Below are 20,289 nucleotides of genomic sequence, written 5' to 3' on the forward strand. Positions count from 1 at the left end.
CGCCTCCATCACCGAGACTGAATGTCTCCAGGGTGGCCGGAGGTGAAGCCTCGGGACCGTTCGCATTTGGGTGATTGGATTGGACTCGGTCGCTTCCATCCGTTGGCCGCCTCTGTGTTGGGAGAGTGTGTGTCTGAGCCGAGATGAGGGCAGTTCTGTCTGGGCGATGGGAGTCCGCGGGCTGTCCGGGCTGTTCTGGGAGAGGAGGGATCTGCCCTGGCTCCGGGATCCCAGGATGGAGCGTTTGCCTTTGAGACGCGCGGCCATTTATTCGCGACATTCTTGCTTCCGGGGCTCTTAATCTGCACAGAGCGACTCACATTAGGAGCAGACTCCGAGGGCCGTCGCCGCCGTTAGGGTCCTTCAGAAGACAGAGTAGAAGCAGGGGAGTTATCGTTTTTATGACTTGGGCAGTAAAGGGGTGATTTTTCTCCGAGGAAGCTCTGCAGACAACAGGAACGGCGGCGCCCCCCGCACTCAGGCCAGTTCCTTTCAGGGCATCGGGTCGATGCGGGTCCCGAGAAAGGAAGCAGCGGGAACCGGACCCCGGGCTTGGGATGGGCGCCTCCTGCCCTGGCTGGCCCTGCTCCGCAGCCTCCTGCCCTCGTGGGCCCCACGTACCCTCCGGAATGAAGGCTCGGGCTGGGCCGGGTGGTCGGTCGACACGTACTTGTGTGTGCCCGGCTTTGGCTGACACGGAAATGAGGCCGTCGGGGACCTTCCTTCCCCCCGGCGCTGCCCTCTCTGTTCTAGAATCTGACGCCTGCCGGGCTTTTCCGAAGGGACACGAAGTGGTCGCATTCCCCGGGGTCAGCAGCGGGCCCGGGGCCCCAGCCCTTCCTCCGGCTCCGCCGTCCCAGAACCCTCTCTGCTGTTGTTCAGAGGCTGTGGCCGGAAGCCTTCGAGCGGGGAGGGGACGGCCGGGTCTCCTTTGTCTCCGAGCCGACGCCGAGGCCGCTTTATCCCAACGAGACGGGTCGGGCGGCGCTCGGGCCGTCCCGTGGTCCTGGCTTCTCGGCCCCGGTGGGATCTGGGGCCGACCTTGGAGAGGGGGAGGAAAGCCCCCTCCGTGTGCGACCACTCCTGCTGCGTTCTTAGGAGAGAAAACAAGGGCGACGTCTGTTTTATCCCGGAAAGGCTGGACTTCGTGTCGCAGCGTTGTTGTCAGGTGGGCCATTGGGTGTTACGTCCGAAATCAGTCCTGAGAGGTCGATAAGTGTTAGAGTGGGAGCGCTTCCCGTCGGGGTCCTGGAGGCCCTGGGCAGGCTCGGAGGCTGCCCCCGGAGAAGGGAAGTCTTCGGCCGAGCCAGGAAAGGAGCGGCCCTTCTCTTACTGTAGATATCCAGGCCTGCGAAAAATCATTTTGTGGCAGTGGATAGAGGGCCGGCCCTGGAGTCAGGAGGACCCGAGTTCAAATCTGGCCTCAGACACTTAACACTTCCCAGCTGTGTGACCCTGGGCAGGTCACTTAACCCCAATTGTCTCAGCAAAAAAAAAAAGTCATTTTGTTTGCTCCCTTTGGGACATCGGCTGGGCCCCAGCGGGTGGGCCGTGCTTTAGGTGGGAGAGGCGAAGGGTCCTGGCACTTCCTCCTGTCCCCCCTGCCTGTGGTGGGGCCTGTTCTGGGCTCGGGGACAACGGCACGGAGTGGCGGGCCGGCTTCTATGGTCCCCGCTTACGCGCTTCTACAAGAGCCAAGGGCGGTTTTACGACTCTGCGCTGGACTTTTATAGTCACTTTAATTGAGTTAAAAAATATAGCATCTCCCGGTCAGCTGGCATCTGCCCCCGGGGGAAGGTCAAGGTACCTCTGGAAGGCCTCTGCTGGCCCCTTTGGCCTGCCCGGGGCCCGGACGCTGTTCTCTGGGGTCTCGGCTCTGGCAGGGCCTGGGGTTAGCAGCCCGGGCGTGTGTGCGTGCAGGAATGCCCCTGGGCACCCCCACAGTGCTCACACTCACACACACTTACACACACACACACACACTCACACACACTTACACACACACTCACACACACACACACACTCACACACACACACACTCACACACACTTACACACACACTCATACGCACTTACACACACACACACTCACACACACTTACACACTCACACACACTCACACGCACTTACACACTCACACACACTTACACACACACTCACACTCACACACACTCACACACACACACTCACACACACTTACACACACACTCATACGCACTTACACACACACACACACTCACACGCACTTACACACTCACACACACTCACACACACTTACACACACACACTCACACGCACTCACACACACACTCACACACACTCACACACACTCTCACACACACACTCACACACTTACACACACACACTCACACACACACTCACACACACTTACACACACACACACTCACACGCACTCACACACACTCACACACACACTCACACACTCACACACACACTCACACACACTTACACACTCACACGCACTTACACACACACACACTCACACGCACTTACACACACACTCACACACACACACTTACACACACACACTCACACACACTTACACACACACACACTCACACATTTACACACACACACTCACACACACTTACACACACACTCACACACACACTTACACACACTCACACACACTTACACACACACACTCACACACACTTACACACACACTCACACGCACTTACACACACACTCACACATTTACACACACACTCACACACACTTACACACATTTACACACACACTCATACGCACTTACACACACACACTCACACGCACTTACACACACACTCACACACACTCACACACACTTACACACACACACTCACACACACTTACACACACACTCACACGCACTTACACACACACTCACACATTTACACACACACACTCACACACACTTACACACACACTCACACACACTCACACACACTTACACACACTCACACGCACTTACACACACTCACACGCACTTACACACACACTCACACATTTACACACACACATACACACAGACACATACAAATGCATTCAATGCACACGCATTCACAATGCACATGCATACATGCACACCACGCACACACATGCACACACATGTTCATGCAGTACCTACACAATGCACACACCATATGTGCACAACACATGCACGGACACACCCGACTGCTCACCGGGGTGCACCGGCAGCTCCCACTCTTGCCTCCTTTTGGCCCCTGCCAGGGGCCTCCGCAGGTGGGGAGCTCCTTCCCTCTAGAAGTCTGTGAAAGGTCCCGGACCCCGGGAGATTGCCGGGTCTCGGGGAGGGTCCCTGGGGACCCCCCGAAGCAGCCGGCCTGGTCAGCGTCCCAGAGGCCGCTCCGCGGGCCCCCAGCGCAGTCTCCGCTGTTTTATCGGCTGTTTTTGCCATGTTGAGGGAGACGGGGCCGGGTCTCCTTTCCCCACGATCAGTGACGCGTGTACGCTGGGCCGGCCCCTTTCCCCAGAGCTTCCTCAGGGATGCGGGAAATCCCAGCCCTGGGCCCCGTGCGGAGATTTAAGGACTCTGGGCTCTGCCCCTGTTGGATGTGTCCCAGGAGGCCAGGAGCCTCCTTCTTCCCCCTGATTTTCTCTGAATCCTGAGGGATGCATAATCCGTCCTTCTGTATAATGAAGGGTATTTTCCTCTTTCTAACGAGGGCTACAGGGTCCAAGGCCTCTTTCCCTTCTCAGTGGTGCTCCTGTGAGTCCCTCAGCTCCTCCGACAGGAAGCCTAGGAGGCGGCCTGGGGCGGAGGATGGAACCTTGAATCCTTGTCCTCCCTGGGCCTCTCTGGTTCTGTTCCTGCCCTCTCTGGGCCCCAGTCCCCCCCATAAGGTGAGTGGGTTGGCCCAGGCCCCTCCCCTGGTTCTGGGAAAGCCGGGAGGCCGCGAGGAGGGCCAGCCCCGGGCAGGTAGGAGCAGGCTGAGAGAGGCCTTCCCCGCCGGCAGGTGAGGCCCCGGGCGCCCGCCCTCAGCGGGACCAGGGCCGGCTTTCCCGGCGTCTCCAGGCCTCTGCCTCCCAGGGGGACAATGGCCCGCTTCCCCGGCCCTGGGCGCGGGGCCAAGCCCTCGCATGTACTCCCAGTGTTTATTCACCAGGCGCTGGAACACTGAGTGCTCTGTGTCAGGCCTTCTGTGGGGAGAGGAGAAGCTCATTAGCAAGTCATGGGGGGAAGCGAGGCACAGGAAGGCGGCCCCCGGCTTCCCATGGAGCCGCAGGGGCCCCGGGCGAGGCCGGCCTTCCTGGCGTGTGGGCCCGCTCTGCCGCCCTCGGCAGGGGCCACAGCTAGGAGCGGAGACGGCTTCTGCTGCTCCTCCCGGGCCGGCCGGGGAGGACCGTGTGCCCGTAGGTCGCAGGGTGGGAAGGGGCCGAGCCTTGTGGCGCAGGCTCCGAGGACTTGTTCCTACCCGCCGGGCCCCGGATTCCACGTCGCTTACCCAACACCCACCCGGCTTCCAGACTGCGTCGGGCTGGGGGGGCCGGAGCCGGCCCGGACACGGATGTCCTCCCTTGTTTGGCCGCTGCGAGAATGATTGGCTTCTTGTTTACCCTCTAATAACGGAGGCTTTTTTGTCCGCCACGTATCCTCGGATGCCCCTCCGTGTCTAGTGTGGGGCCGGCTTGGTGCGTCAAGAGCCTCAATTCAAAGCCTTTCCTGCTTCTCTGCCCCTGCCAACTTCCTTGTGTTTATTCCATTGTGTGTTTATGTGAATGCGCGTGTGTGTATTCGTGTGTGTGTGTTGTTTCCCTGTGGAGTGTAAATTCCACGAAAACAGGGACCGACCGTTCATTCTGTTTTGTAGCTGTGCCTGTCATGCACACATTAGGTGCTTAATAAATGCTTGTGGATTGACTGAATACATATCTTCTGAATTAAATGGCAAGTTCTATGAAAAAAACAGGGACTGGTTCATTTTGCTTTGTAGCTGCACCTGTTGTGCACACATTAAGTGCTTAATAAATGCTTGTGCATTGACTGAATACATATCTTCTGAACTAAATGGCAAGTTCCACAAAAACAAGGACCAGTTCATTTTGTTTTGTAGCTGCACCTGTCGTGCACACATTAGGTGCTTAATAAATGCTTGTGGATTGATTGAATGCATATCTTCTGAATTAAATGGCAAGTTCCACAAAAACAGGGACCGCTCATTCTGTTTTGTAGCTGCACCTGTCGTGCACACATTAGGTGCTTAATAAATGCTTGTGGATTGACTGAATGCATATCTTCTGAATTAAATGTCAAGGAGGGACTGGGACCCGAGGCTAGTTAAATGGAGAAGGGCTGATGGAGCCGGCACTTGAACCCAAGTCTCTGGCCTTGGAGCTCCCATGCTCTGTGCTGACGCTGTGCTAGTGTGCTAGATAAAATGAGGGGAGTCCTACTTTTATGCAACAAAATGCTAATACAGCGATGGAGGATGGGAACGGCCCTTGTCTTCCGTACGTCTCTCCTTCCTTTTTTGAATCCCCGTTCCACGGAGGCCGTAGTTGGAAGGGGCCCTTGGACAGTCTAGACAAATAAACCCATTTTGTAGCAGAGGAAACTGACCTGAGACTGGCCCAAAGTCACCTGAGGCAGGAAGTGCCAGAGGAAGCATTTGGACCCAGAACCTCCCACTCAGCAGCCAGTGTTCCCAGTACTGGAGAGCGGCTGCTGCTCGGCGGGTACCGCTGGGAGGGTCCCGGATTTGGAGCCCCTGAGAGAGAGAGGGGGCCGGGGCAGAAAGCACAGGCCAGTGGTGCGCTGGGGATCTGGAGGCAGGAGGCCCGGCTTGCAGGCGGAAGCTCCGCCATTTTGGGCAGGTCCCTTTCCTTTTCTGACTTCTCTCCGTAGCTGAGCCTTTAGAGGATGTGGACGTCCAGCTAGAGACAGGAGGCCGGCAGGGACGGAATTGTCTGTTTGGAAAGTCCTGGGTGGGGGGGATTGAGTCAGATTCTCTTGTCCCAGTTCTGCTTCCCAGCCCCTGGGGGGGGCTCTCTCCACTCACTCCCCACTCACTGCCAAATCAGCCGAAGGCCCATGATCTTCCTGCTTGTGGCTCATGAAAAATATCTTACTTTTTTTTTTTTTTTTGGAGTAAAATTCACTACTTAGAATTAAGCTTTTAATTTCTCTTTTAAGTTTTTAAAAATTTTCAATAGTGCTTTATTTTCCAAATACATGTAAAGATAATTTTCATCGTTCATTTTTGTAAGACTTTGTGTTCCAAATTTTTCTCCCTCTCTCCCTTCACTCCAAGGCAGCAAACAGTCTGATAATAAGATAAATATGTACAATTTATTAAAATCTGTTTTCATATTTGACCAAAGGGAAAATAAACATGAGAAAGAAAGAAAGAAACAAGCCCGCAAACAGAAAAGGTGAAAATACTGTGCTTTGATCCACATTCAGTCTCCATCATTTTCTCTCTCCGGATGTGGATGCTCTTTCCATCACAAGTCTATTGCTCACTGCTGAAAAGAGCCAAGTCCGTCACAGTGATTGTCACATAGTCTTGTTGTTGCCGTGTACAATGATCACTTCCCTCAGCATCGGTTCCTGTCAGTCTCTCCGGCCTCTCTGAAATCACCTCATGATTGTTTCTTACAGAACAATAATCTTCCACAACATTCATGTGTCATAACTTAGTCATTCTCATCCACTCAGTTTCCAGTTTCTGGCCACTACAAACAGGGCCGCCACAAACATTTTGGCACATGTGGGTCCCTTTCCCTTCTTTAGTATCTCTTTGGGATATAAGCTCAGTAGAAACATTGCTGGATCAAAGGTTATGCACATTTTGGTAGCTTTTTGAGCATAGTTCCAAATTGCTCTCCAGAATGGCTGGATGTGTTCACAATTCCACCAACAATGCATCAGTGTCCCCGTTTTCCCACATCCCCTCCAACATTCCGCATTATCTTTTCCTTTCATTTTAGCCAATCTGACAGGTGTGTAGTGGTATCTCAGAGTTGTCTTAATTTGCATTTCTCTAATCAATAGTGATTTAGAGCATTTTTTCATATGACTAGAAATGACATTAATTTCTTCATCTGAAAACTGCCTGTTCATATCCTTTCACCATTTATCAATTGGGAAATGATTTGTATTCTTCTAAATTTGAGTAATATTGTATATATAAGATATATGTAATATAGCAAATGTAGAAAAATATTTTCTATATTTTAGAAATGAAGCCTTTATCAGAACCACTGGCTGTAAAATGTTGTTCCCAGCTGTCTGCTTCCCTTCTAATCTTGACAGTTGGTTTTGGATAATTTACATTTTCTTATTACCTTGACCAGGCTCCCCTTAGGTCTCTGACCTCCTGACACACTCATGGCCAGAGTCTATTCCTCGGGCCTCCGCGATCCCCTGGAGCCTGTGATGTCATGAGTGTGGGGAGCTTCCACGGATGGTTATGGCCTCTGATGTCTCTCAGCAACCTAGATAAGCTTTGTCATCTTGGAGAGTGGTTGGGAGAGGGGGCTTGGAGATGACAGTGGTGGAGATGAGCGCATAACATCCTCAATAAAAAGAAAAATGGAAGTGAGAGTGAGGGCATCCAGCCATTGCTGTCTGTGGGGCTTCAGCTCCTGGTGCTCAGTGGCTTTCCTGTGGGGCTCTGAGAGAGCCCTGCCCCCGAGCCCGGGACCATCCAGCCTTCTTTAGGGGGCCGGTGGCAGTGGTTTGTTCAAGTCCCCAGATGCCTTCCCAGAATCACCTTCTTCAGTGGACAAGGTCCAGCACTGCGCTGACTGAGGAAATCTTCTCACGAAATACAGAGATCAAAATATAAATGGAGTCAGTGGTCCCAAGGTGAGAATGCTCATTTTTGGCTCAGACCCCACGCCGGCCTGGATCATTGCCGCTTCTCTCAGGCTTGTGCTCCTTCCCCTTGTCAAATGAGGTTCCTGGCCCAGGAACCTTGGGGTTCTAGAGCTATGGGCCCCGAGGTTGCTTTCTTGGAGAGTTCTCGTGAAGGATGGAGCACCCTGAGAGAATTTGTCCCAGAAATAGTCAGAACGGCCTCTGAGCAGAACTAGGGTATCCCATGGAGGCTACACGGGCACGCTCTGTTTAGTGCAGGCCTGAAACCCCCAAAACAAGCTTGCAAGGGCAAAGGTCATCAAGAGCCCTGCCGGCCCAAGTGTAGTGCAGGACCCCATGGATGGTGGCCTCCTCCTTCAAGGCTTCAGGACTGCTGACTCCATTTACCAGTTAGGCCCTCACTAATCAAGCACTTAGTAAGCACCTGCTGTGTGCCAGATTGCAGGGACTCTCTTCCCCCCAGTTCCCCCTAGTCTCCCTTTCTGTCCCCCCTCCTCTTTCTCCCTCTCCCTCTCTCTCTCTCTGTCTCTTTCTCTCTCCTTCCATCTGTTACCTATCTGTTCCACCTTTCCCTTTTCTCTCTCTCTCCCTAGCAAAGTACCGTCTCGGCCTTGTGTCCTCAGGACCCGGCAGGGAGCCAAAACATATTAGACCTTCAGCAATGCGCACTAACTTCTGGTAGAATTGAATGGAGGAGATTGTCTGGGCGTCCCCAACAGAGCGGGGTTTCCCCAGCCTGGGTGCGCGGGGGTTCCCCCAGCCTGGGTGCACGGCCTGGGTTGGCTGCCCCACAAAGTGCTGAGAATGGGTTGTCTTGGTGACGCTCACACCTGGCCCAAGGCCTGTGTGCAGAAGTGTTTGCCCAGCGGGCTTTCAGGGCCCCGGACCCCCAGCGGTGAAGGCCCCATCTGTAAGGGAGTGCAGGGAACATCGGGACCGGCTGCATTTAGACCCACTTTCCTCCTGCGAGGGAGGAAGGTTACAGAGATTCCATCTGGCCTGGCTGGATCTCTTGCCAGCATCTCTTGCCTTATGAACAGAATTAAGTGTGAAAACGGGTAATATTCAAGTCTGATTTGCAAATTCATCTCTGGCCAAGGGCAGGTGAGAGTTAATCCTGTGTTCGAGCCTGTCCAGGGGATGGATACGTGGTTTTTTCCTTGCCTGTCAAATACGTGTGCCAGATGTTTAATCATAAAAATTTTCCAAAAATCATCAATTCCAAATAAACGCCTTCTCCCCTGTTGCAAATCCTTTGGTGACGGCCCATTATCTAGAACTCTAGATCTTTTAAGTGGGGACCCAAGGGCACCCCCGTCTCTCTCCCCCCAACTTGTCAGCCTTATTCTTTGCCCTTCCCCTTCATATGAACGTATGTGTGAATGTATAAACAGGAAATATATGGACTAAATTTGGGGTCATCTCGGAGGGAAGTCACTAATTTCTGAAACCCGAGGTCTTCCTTTAGTGCCCACGTTGGAGACCATCTCCTCAATGAAGTCTCACCTGACCTACCCAGCTAATCGTTCTCCCTTTTCCGTAGTATTCCTTGTATTCTTTATTTGAGTGAATGTCCGGTGGTCTGGTAGACTGTAAGCTCTCTGAGGTCAGGGATTTATTTTTCTGAAGAAATCTCTCCCCAACACATATTCTAATACCTTGTAAGTAGTGGGTGTTTTTGTTTTTATTTATTATTATTATTTTCATTTTTATTATTTTAATTTGTTATTATGATATATTATCTTTTTTGAGTTGAATTGGGTGCCCCCTGGTAGACATTTGGGTACTCTGGGCTTTGAAGCCTTCCCGGCTTGCTGGGAAGTACTGAGCTTATTCTGTTGGCGGATCGCTAGAAGAGCTCAGGTCACCTCCATGCTATGAGGAGGTATCGGAGGATTTTCATGAAAGGCAATTTCACGTACGTATATATAGAATAAGTGTAAATGACTTTTCCTTTTTTTATTATTACAGCCCCCCCCTTCCTTTAATTATTCATATTGCTTCTTCGATTTTCATATCCAAACTCTATGTGAAACATTGCTACGGGGCATCTTGCTGCTAGAAGGACGTTTGAGATATTAAAACCAGGAAGGCCTAACGGAGGCACGCTGCCTCTTGAACCTTTGAAAACCCCGATTCTCCCTAAATTGCAGCGATCTCTCAGGCTCAGATGTGGGTGCGGGGGGTTGGGTGTTTGTGCCTTTCAGGCGGCTTTCCCATCCCCCCGGCTCATTTTGTCACAGAGCTCGCTGTGGCCCATGGTGCAGAGTTACCGAATGGTTCTCAGCCCAGAAGTCTGGTGGTCTCGGTGAGGGGCGAGGAAAGACGAAGGCCTCGGAGTTTCCGTGAACTCACTTAGTGAGCATCGCCTGCGACCCAGTCGTGAGGGCGGCGCCTGCATAGAAGCAGGATGTGGGTCCTGATTGTTGGCCCCAGCTCGGGCGGCTCTCTGGGCTGCATGTACCTCTCTGTCCCCTCGAGGGCTCGCTAAGTGCCTGATGGACCTTGTCTCACGTGGCCGGGTTTCTGCGGCGTCCGGCTGCGTGGCGACAGGGCTGCCCCGGATGGCGCCCCGTGTGGAGCCGCTGAGGTTTATTTGAGGGGGTTTGCGGCCGGCTCTGGGAGCAGTGGCAAGTGGGGGGGATGATGGGAGAGAGATCTGGGGATCCCTAGCCCAGCTCAGTTTAGGCTGAGCCATCATTGAGGGGCAGCTCGGTGGCCGATGAGCGCTGGCTTTGGACCCTCAGGACTTGAGCTGAGGCTTTGTTCTGGCGCTGTCCTTATGTGACTTCAGGGGACACAAGCTCAGTTTCTTCAGTGTAACTGAACTCTCTGCGTCTGAACTCTCATCCGGCCCTAAGAGAGTGTCAGCAATGGGAAGGGCCGTAGGATCGCCCATGTGGAAGGGCGATGGAGGATGCAGCCGAGGGCCGTGTCCAAGGTCACCCAGACATTAGGTTCCAGAATAGGGATTTGACCTGAAGGTCTCAGAGGTCCAGCTTAGGGCTTTCCCCAGCTGACCATAGTACCCGTCATTTCTACTCATGTTTTTGCTTGATTTTTGGACATTTTGCAAAAGAAATTAATTATTTATTATCCATTTAACTTTAAAGACCAGCTAGCCCAAATGAGCTTGCTTTACAACTGTTACATTTGAATAAATGAGCTTCCACAAATAAAATGGCCACAACAGCTGGACTGTCGATCCCTCTGGGTCCCTTTTGGTCTTCAATGCTTTTTCTTTTCTCCGGCTGTAATTGTCATCTGGCTGGGTTACTTCTCACTCATTCTTGCTTTTGAAATCTAATTTTTTTTCCTTTGCATTATTTGACAAGTTTCCTTCCAGATCTCTACATTCATTCTAGAAGTTTCTTGACCTTAATGACATTGGACCATTCCCTGTCTTGGTGGACGTGTCCACGGGGATGTCCTGTGGTGACCCCCAGCTTCCCAGAGCCCAAATTTCCTCTCAAGCTCGCTCCTTCTCCCAGCTCCCTCATTTCAGGGGGAGGGGAGAGAAGGGGGCCTCACTGAGCCCCTGCTCCTTCTGGGTGCCAGGCTCTCTGCAGAGATCTCCTTTGATCCTAACGTCATCTCAGCTGTGAGCTCAGCTGTCCCTCAGCTCTCTGGGATCACTTGCCCGGTCTTGCTGGTTCTCCCTCTGCACCGGCTCTTGGGAAGTCCCTTCCTTCCGCCATCCTCAGCCTCCCTGGTTCAGGCCGTCATGGCGGCTGCTCTCCGGGAAGGCCCAGGACCTCAGAATAGTCTCGCTGTTTTGCCCTCTGCCATCCATTCTCCACCTGGAATCCAAATCACCCTCCTGCAGTATCTGCATGTCTGTGGCACCCCCCTTGCTCATGAATCTTTGGAGGCTCCCACTGTCCCTGGAGCAATAGTAAGAAAGCCCAGGCTTGCTCCTGCCCTCCAGTTGTTTCCCTTCTACCGCAGGATACATTGTATACAGGGCAAGTCTAGACAGAAGAAGCTACAAAAGTATCCCCCAAACACTTTGATGTCTTTCCTTCCGCCCTCCCCGCAGTGAGACTGATCACTTCTTAGCTTAGCTCCAGCTGTTTTCTGGACCGGTTGGGCCCAATCACAGCAGCTTTCCATAGTCTGGCCAAAGTGTCTCTTGTGTTTTGTCACAGAGTAAACACAAAGTAAATACAAAGTAACTTCTTGGATGGGGATAGCCTACGATGAGAGGAGGATCATGGGAGGTTCTCGGGCACCCGGCCTGGGCTTTGGATGAAGCCTTTTAGATTTACATTGGGGAAAACAAATGAGAAGAAGGCCCTTTCCTGACGTTTCACCAGAGCAAAAAGTCTGATTTTTTCCCCATATTTAAATAACAACAATGACTTTTATTGAGGGTACCTTGAGTGTTTTTGCTAATAGTTTTCCCCTCCTTTTCTGCAGCTTTTTATAACTACGATGCCAGGGGCGCTGATGAACTTTCTTTGCAAATTGGTGACACCGTGCACATCTTGGAAACGTTCGAAGGTAGGTCCGCCATTGGGGCACTGCGGCATTATGGGAGGAGGGAGCGGGAGGTGCGCATATTTCTGTACCTAATGGACTTGGCTATTTTTTTCCGGCACATTAATAATGGCCCCCCCTTTTTTTCTGCCTAGTGAATGCTGCCTCTGCTTTAGTGCAGAGGTTTGCTATCATTTAAATAAAATATTCTTAAGAGAAACTCGGCTCTACAGGGCCATTATTTTAGCTTCTAAATGTTCCTTTGACACAATTATGTGCCTGTTAAAAATTCCGTGCCTTTCTCGTAAGTGGCTGTGGAGCTGAATTCTTATTCTCCCGCCACTTGGAAAGGCCGGGACATTTGCTGTTATTTTGGTTTCTGGGGCTCGCTTGGATCTGGAGGGGCGGGAGGAGGGGGCGGGGCTCGGTTTGGGCTGCTAAATGGTCTGACTGAGAGTCCCTGGGAGCTGCTCTTCCCCTCCCCTCCTGGGTCCAGAGTGAGTGGGATGGTGGCAGGCTGGGTGATGAGCAGGGGCAGTGCCATGCGGCCCAGGGGTGGAGACGGGCGCTGATTTTCGGAGTCCTTGGCTTTTCGGACGGTCGGTTTGAGTTCGCCACTTTATGAATGTCAATGTGACAAGAAACCTTTGTTTGGGGCTTTTACTGTGGAAGAGGAAAGCAATAATACTAAAGGACGGCCTAGGGATGGGATGACGTGTCTGTTCTCAGAATCAGACGCAGATTTATCAGTATTTTTAAAATACTGACAATAACAACAATAACAACAATACTGTAATGATGACCGGCTCTTCTATAGCACTTTAATGCTTTGCAAACATCACCTCTTGATATTCCCATTAGCCTGGGCACGCTAATGAGTATTAATAACTAATAAGTCAGTGCTAACGCAGGGCCTTCGAAATGAGGCAGAGGAGTGGCTTGTATGACATTGGCCAAGGGTCCTGGCTGGGGAAGAAACTTCCTCTGTGAGCGCATCACAACTTTCTCTGGGACTTAGAATCTGAGAGAATCATCTGTAGCATGAAAAAGGTAAACGACTTGTCCCCCTAGACTTGGCACCTAATTGATTATTTTTTTGGTGAGCAGCTGGGGTGGAGTGACCGGTCCAGGGTCACACAGCCAGTAAGTTCCTAGGCCAGGTTTGAATTCAGAAAGGGAGTCTTCCCGCCTCCACCGGGTGCTCTGTTTTCTGAGCCATCCCGCCACCCCGTATAGAAACAGAATGAATGTTTGTACCAGATACGAGCTTTTGTAAACAGGGCTGAATTGATAGTAGTTGAGAGGAGGGGAGGGAGGACGGCAGAGCCGTGGCCCTCGCCATATCTGGAAATATCCCAGGGATCCACAAAGAATTCAGAACCACCCACGAAGCTGCTCCCCTTCCCTCCCTCGTTTGCTTCTGACCATCTCTTCTTGGGAGTTGCCTTTTGGGGGCTTCAGACAAACCCACGAGATCCATGATCACCCTTGGATACTGGCCTGCCCTTCGTACCAGGCAGGGATGTTGAGGGGGGCACTCCATAGTGACTGCCCGCCCTCCTTTGACGAGCTCTAGCTCGGGCCCAGAGTTCACGTCTGAGGATTCACTTTGCACAGAGAGCATGAGGGCCCTTGGCCGCCATGTTTCCAGCAGGCTGTGACAGGTCTGTCTGTTCTTTTCAGACACCTCTCGGAAGCCTAGATCTATTAAAATACCAGTGTCCCACCGCCGCTATTTCTGTGTCTGACTCATGCTGTCAGAGACTTTCATTCCATTTGTACCTTTTACACTTAAAATAGTCTCTGTGAAATCTGTTTTCTTCAAGTTCGCCTTGCCTGGAACCAGATGTGAGGCAGCAGGAGCAGATGCCCATCTTACAGGAGCTCAGCCCTGGGAGGGGTTTTTCTGCTCCTTTTCCATTTTTGTTCTTGCTCTAGCCCCTCATCTGGGCTGCACCGCGGTGGCAGATCACTTAAGGTAGACAGAAATTCAGAAAGGGGTTTTTCTGGCATGGAGCCCAAGCTCTTCTTTGGGGCACAAGGAGAGTCTCTTTATGTAAATTGTGATCCTGTAGAGATCCAGTAATTGTGATCCAGTAGAGATCCAGTAGCTGTGTCATTGGGTAGTTTGATTTTTAAAAATATTTGCCTACTCTCAAAGTCTAGAACTGGGAAGGGGAGTTAGAGTCATCAACCCCACGGTGAGCAGAGATGAGAAGGGAGGAAAGGTTTGTAGAGGGCAGCATAGCAGGACTGGTAACCTAATGATCTTGAAAGTCAAGACCATTTGGTCAAGATCAAGTCAAGACTTGGGAAAGGAGGACAAAGTAGGACATTAGCAGTGTGGATGGTCTAAGGAACTGATGAAGATTAGTTTTAGGAGTCAGAAGGAGCAAGGAGAGATGTGTGATGGGAAATTAGGATTGAATTGAGAAACTTTGGGATTTTAATCTTGGAAGGGGTTCGCTTATGGAGAGTGATGGAGTTCAAGACTGCCCATCTCTTTGTGTGGCTCAATGGAGTGGAGCCATTGACCCTGGGGAGCAGGAAGGAACTCTATGATGACCCCCTGACCTTGAGACTAGTTGGCTTTCTGTTCACTTTCCCGTGCCTCCCTTTTATTTTGCTTAATCTTATTTTAGAATAAATCTTACTGATAGCTTTGGGTTTTGTGTCACTTAAATTTCTCCCTGCATCCTTCTCTTTCTCAGACTGCCTGTCATATAACAGGAATATATTTTTTCTTTTTTATTTTATGAAAGCTTTTTATTTACAAAATATACACATGGGTAATTTTTCAACATTGACCCTTGCAAAGTTTTCTGTTCCAAATTATCCCCTCCTTCCCTTCATCCTCTCTCCTAGATGGCAGGTAGACCAATTCATGTTAAATATGTTGAAATACATATTAAATCCAACATATATATATATATATGTATATATACATATATACATATATATACATATATATATACATACATATATATATATATATATATATATATATATATATATATATATATACACACACATACACATATTTATAGTTATCTTTCTGCATAAGAAAAATCCTATCAAGAAGGAAAAAAAAACTGGGTAAGAAAACAAATGCAATCCAACAACAACAGAGAGAGTGAGAATGCTATGTTGTGTCCACACAGTCTCTCTCTGGGTGTAGATGGCTCTCTCCATCGCTGAACAAGTGGAACTGGTTTGAATCATCTCATTGTTGAAGAGAGTCACGTCCATCAGAATTAATCATCGTATAGTATTGTTGTTGAAGTGTATGATGATCTCCTAGTTCTGCTCATTGCACTCAGCATCAGTTCCTGTAAGCCTCTCCGGGCTTCTTTGAAATCATCCTGCTGGTTGTTTCTTACAGAACAAGGAATATTTTTTTAAAGAAAAAAAAGGAAAGGAGGAAAAAGAGAACAAAATCCCAGCCAAATAGATTCACTTATGCTGCCATTTTAATAATGAAACTCCCATTTTACTTCATGATTAGCTTTTTAAAGCATCCATTGATATTAAACAGTGTTGTAAATAGAGAGTTCCAGTGGGTATTTATTCGTTAGTGGCCCTTTCCATTATTTTCCATTAGAATGAAAGCTCTTTGAGGTCAGTGACTTGTACACTTGTATTTTTGTCTTTGTGGCCCCAGCGTGTAGCCCAACGCTCGAGACATAGTGGGTGCAAAAAGGTCAGATCCCTTTGGCTTACGTATCACGTTGGGATATGGATTTGGACAGAGTTATCTCGCTGGCTTCCATCTTGGCTTTTGTTAGGATGGCGTTGTCCTTCCATTAATGGCTGAGCTTTCACCCAGAGCTTTTACTCCCAGAAGGAGGCATTTGTCATTCTAAAGTTGTCAGCACAGGGGTCACCTCCTCCTGCACAGCTTTACTTGCTTATGATGAATTAGAAAACAAATATGTCTCCACACTTTGGCCCTTTCGTAGACCTGGATGGCTGTCCCCCTTTTATTTTTATAGCCCTCTACTGGAGTTCTGCATCGATAATAGCATTTCTCCTTCCCTATGAGAAAATCAATTTTGGTATATCATATGACACGCTCCTCTGCTTGGTGGTAATTTTTAGGACGTCATTAAGCTTACTACAGAGAATATGGTTTTTAGATGAGATTTCTTTATTTAAGGATCAGAGGGCGAATTAGCCTTCGCATTGGAAGGTTCATTTTCCTGGGTCCTTGGCAGAGTTAGGAAGTAAGTAGATCAGAAGTGGCAGCTTAGATGGAAAATAATGGAGCTGGAAGTCTCTTTCATTTAAGTCCATATATATTTATTAAGTACCTGCTACGTACCAGACTCTCTGCTAGGGAGTGGGGAAACAAAGGCCAAAATGGAATGTTCTACTGGGCCATTTAGGGCTCCTGCTTGTGAGAGATAGCAGGTTAAAAAAATCTAGGGCAGGTAGTTAGTACAGTCCCCAAAATACTTATACGTTGCCAAGTGTTTGCCCAACATTTTCATAGCCACTGGCTAATTCCATAGTTCTTAGAAATCTCTGGCTAGGGACATTTTAATAAATCCTAAAAATTCTGTTGATACTGTCTGTAACACCACACAACATAATCCAGCACAGCACAGCTTTTTCTTTAAATTAAAATCTTCCTTATTCATTCAGTATCTCAATAAATATTAAGTAATGCCAGCCATTCTGCTAAATAAGCCCTGGGCCCTAGCATTTGTACAAAACAAACCATCTCTTAAAATGGCAGCGCTTCAGACTTTCAGAGATAGCGAGTGGTCGGTGCCCTCTTTTTAGCCCCTAAATTTTGTCCAGATTGGCCCCCTTAGCTTATTTCACTCTTCATCTTGTGGCACAGTTTCCAGAGCTCTCGGCATTATGGTTTCCACCAGGAGGGGGATGAAGTAGCTGATCTCAGAATTTAACATCTGGATTAACCTCTGCTTGATGTCCTCTTTGATCCTGTCGGTCCAGGGCTCCAACAGTTTTCCAGATGTGGCTTTGCATGACCAGTGGAGAAGGCATTAAAATAGGGGCTAATATTAGTGCAACTTTGCAAACTAATTTTCCTTAATTCACAACATTTTTAATGTAAATGTAAGACTTTATTCCCACTTACTAGTTTTATCTTATTAACTCTATTGAAAATCCTTTTGAATTTTGTTAGCTCTCGTAGTTTTGTGTCATCCCTCTTTAGGTTTGATAAGCCTGCTTTCAACATCACGATCCCATTACTGGTGAAAATGTTGACTAGTCCAGGCCTGAGTACAGAGTCTCGTGTTTTCCTCTAGATTGATCCGAGTCCCCTCATCAATATCCTCGCATTCAGCTCTGCAGCTACTGAACTGCCCTCTCTCCTCACTTGTCTTATTTTTCCTTGTTCAGAAAAATAAGATTTGAATATTTAGCTGCTAGCAGCCTGCTTCATCTCTCCCATGTCACCTCTGTTCAGTCCAATGATTCTACGCGTAAAGGGAATTAAGTTGCTTCCTCTTCCAGGAACCTGCAGTGACACTCAGTGATCCCTGATTGCTTTTCCACAAACACACCAATCATCTCTTTAAGTGATCTGTGATCTATTCTAGAGAAATGTCAGGTTGACCCCAGGCTTCACTGCCGATCATTTCCGACAGTTCCATTTGAACACGGGGACGGCATTTGCCACTCTTATGTCATTTGGCAACTTTTTCTAATCAAGCCTTCATAAATATTCATAAAAATTCATAAAATTCTTCATGGTTATGAAGATTTGACTTCCCCCACTCTCCAGGAAGATTGTTGAAAAGCATCATTTAGTTTTCTTTAGATATCAATCCATGGAGTCTTCCTTGAATGTCATTCTTCCTTTTTAAAAGTGTTCTTTTTAAGGTCCCTTCCAGCATGGAAGGGGAGACACAGTAGGTGCTTCATAAATGCTCTGAAGTTTGATTGCTCCATTGTAAAAACAGTCCTTAGAATTAACTAGTGTAACAGTTATTTTACACAGTCAGGGAGTCAGGGAACTGATTGGCAGAAAATAGGTGCCCGTTTGTCCATCCATCCTGGGTCAGGGGCAGCTTGATCTCCAGAACTCAGCCTGAATCAGAGCCCCGTGTTCCATGAACCCTCATGAATTCATTTAGGTTGAAATAAGCACCACCTTGGACTAGCTGCCTCCACTCTTTGTTAGCCTTCCTTTGCCTTTTCTGATGTGGGCTTGGGAAGGCTGGCCGATGTTTGGCTCCGGGAAATGCAGCTGAGATCTCGGACCTCGGACCAGCCCACGGGCAACACCTTCATATTAAGGTGAAGGCACGAAAGGGATAGTGCAGAAAGACCCGAGTTAAAATCCAGCCGCTGCTGGCCTCCTGCGGCCTGTCCCACCTTAACTGGCCACCATCGATTTCCTCATGAAATGCTATTATTGTTATGGCACCTTCCTCCCTCGTGAGTCCCAAAGGTGATTGTCAAATACCTGGAAAACTTGGATTCGCTCTCTAAACACCTGACTATTATTGAATTACTGCTTTATTGCAAACCAAAAGTATCAACTAAAAGGTGGACACAGAAGAGACTCCTTACTTCCTTTCCCATGCAAGGTGCATAAATTTTGTCTTTACTGTTGTTTCTTTTTGATTAGAATATAAGTGCCCTGAGGACAGGCACTATGTGGTTATTTAGATAAAATGAGATGATAATTATAAAGCACTTAGTGCAGAGTGAGTGCTGTGTATGATTTATTGTTCTTACTGTTGTCATCATCAGTACTCCCAGAACCAAGTCAGTGTCTCTGCCTTCCTGGCTTTTGTTGAATGAATGAATGTTAGATAAAGTAGTAAAAGTGAATTCAAAGAAAGCAGGAAAATAGCACATTTTATGAAAAAGTAATGTACTTTTTGAATAAAGAAATTGCCTTTAATTATGCTAAGTGCACTTCACAAATCAGAATGATGTCATTCTATTTTTCCACTAAAGTTCAAATACTGATTCCAAGAAGACCTATTTTAGATCCTATTAACTCTTTTTCTGCATAAAGTTCTGATGTATTTGATTAGTATTGTTGTCAGTCCACAGATTTGTTGATTGTTGATTAACACCTATTTTCTTATCCTGGTGTCATCTTGTGTAGATGAAATTGTTTGTATGTTGTTTCTACCATTAGATTGATCCACATTCTTTTTTTGTCTTTCCTTATATCCCCATGGCTTAGCACACTTCCTGACATACAGTAGGTGCATAATACATGCTTGTTGATGTGACTTCTTGACTGGTGTGATGTGCATTTTCTGCTATTTTCAGGTGCTGATACAGTAGATAGTGTATGCCTTTGGATGGACTGATTTCTTATTCCCCTTTTTCTCTTTCTTTAGGGTGGTACAGAGGATATACTTTGAGGAAAAAGTCTAAAAAGGTAAGTCATCTCAAACTTTCCTCTTTTAAACCTGGGAAAGAACACCTAAATTCTGGCATTCTTTGGTCACTTCCAGTTTAGAAAAAGAAACAGTTTATTTATTTAATTTTTATCCATTTATTTTAATATACCCTGTTGTATGAATCATGTTGAGAGAGGAAGATCAGAATAAAAGGGAAAAAACCTATGGGAAGAGGGGAAAAAACCCAGAAAGAAGAAGTGAACAGAGCATGTGTTGATTTACATTCAGTCAGATCTTTTTCTGGCTGCAGATGGCATTTTCTGCCCAGAGTCTATTGGGATTGCCTTGGATCACGGAGAAGACCCAGGTCTTCCCTAGTTGACCATCGCACAGTCTTGCCATTCTGTGTACAATGTATTCCCGGTTCTGCTTGTTTCACTCAGCATCAGTTGATGTAAATCTTTCCAGGCCTTTCTGAAACCAGCTTGTCCATTGTTTTTTATGGAACAATAATACTCCATTACTTTGCGTACCATACTTGTTCAGCCATTCCTCCTTGATGGGCGTCTAACAAATGGTCTGCTTTAAAGCATGGGATGAAGGCCGCTGGAAGCTCGGTGGCTGG

The 20,289-nt window shown here is 48.5% G+C and overlaps 1 protein-coding gene across 2 annotated transcripts in view; it reads left to right on the forward strand.

Moving 5' to 3' along the window:
* Positions 1 to 20,289, forward strand: part of DOCK1 (dedicator of cytokinesis 1) — a 467,911-nt gene that overhangs the window by 21,616 nt on the left and 426,006 nt on the right. For both annotated transcript variants that reach the window (XM_051982706.1, XM_051982707.1), the window contains exons 2-3: positions 12,265 to 12,348; positions 19,662 to 19,702. In XM_051982706.1, the coding sequence (XP_051838666.1) occupies positions 12,265 to 12,348; positions 19,662 to 19,702 (125 nt within the window). The remainder of the gene's footprint in view (positions 1 to 12,264; positions 12,349 to 19,661; positions 19,703 to 20,289) is intronic.

This window comes from Antechinus flavipes, chromosome 2 (assembly GCF_016432865.1).
Source record: "Antechinus flavipes isolate AdamAnt ecotype Samford, QLD, Australia chromosome 2, AdamAnt_v2, whole genome shotgun sequence".
Classification (NCBI taxonomy): Eukaryota; Metazoa; Chordata; class Mammalia; order Dasyuromorphia; family Dasyuridae; genus Antechinus; species Antechinus flavipes.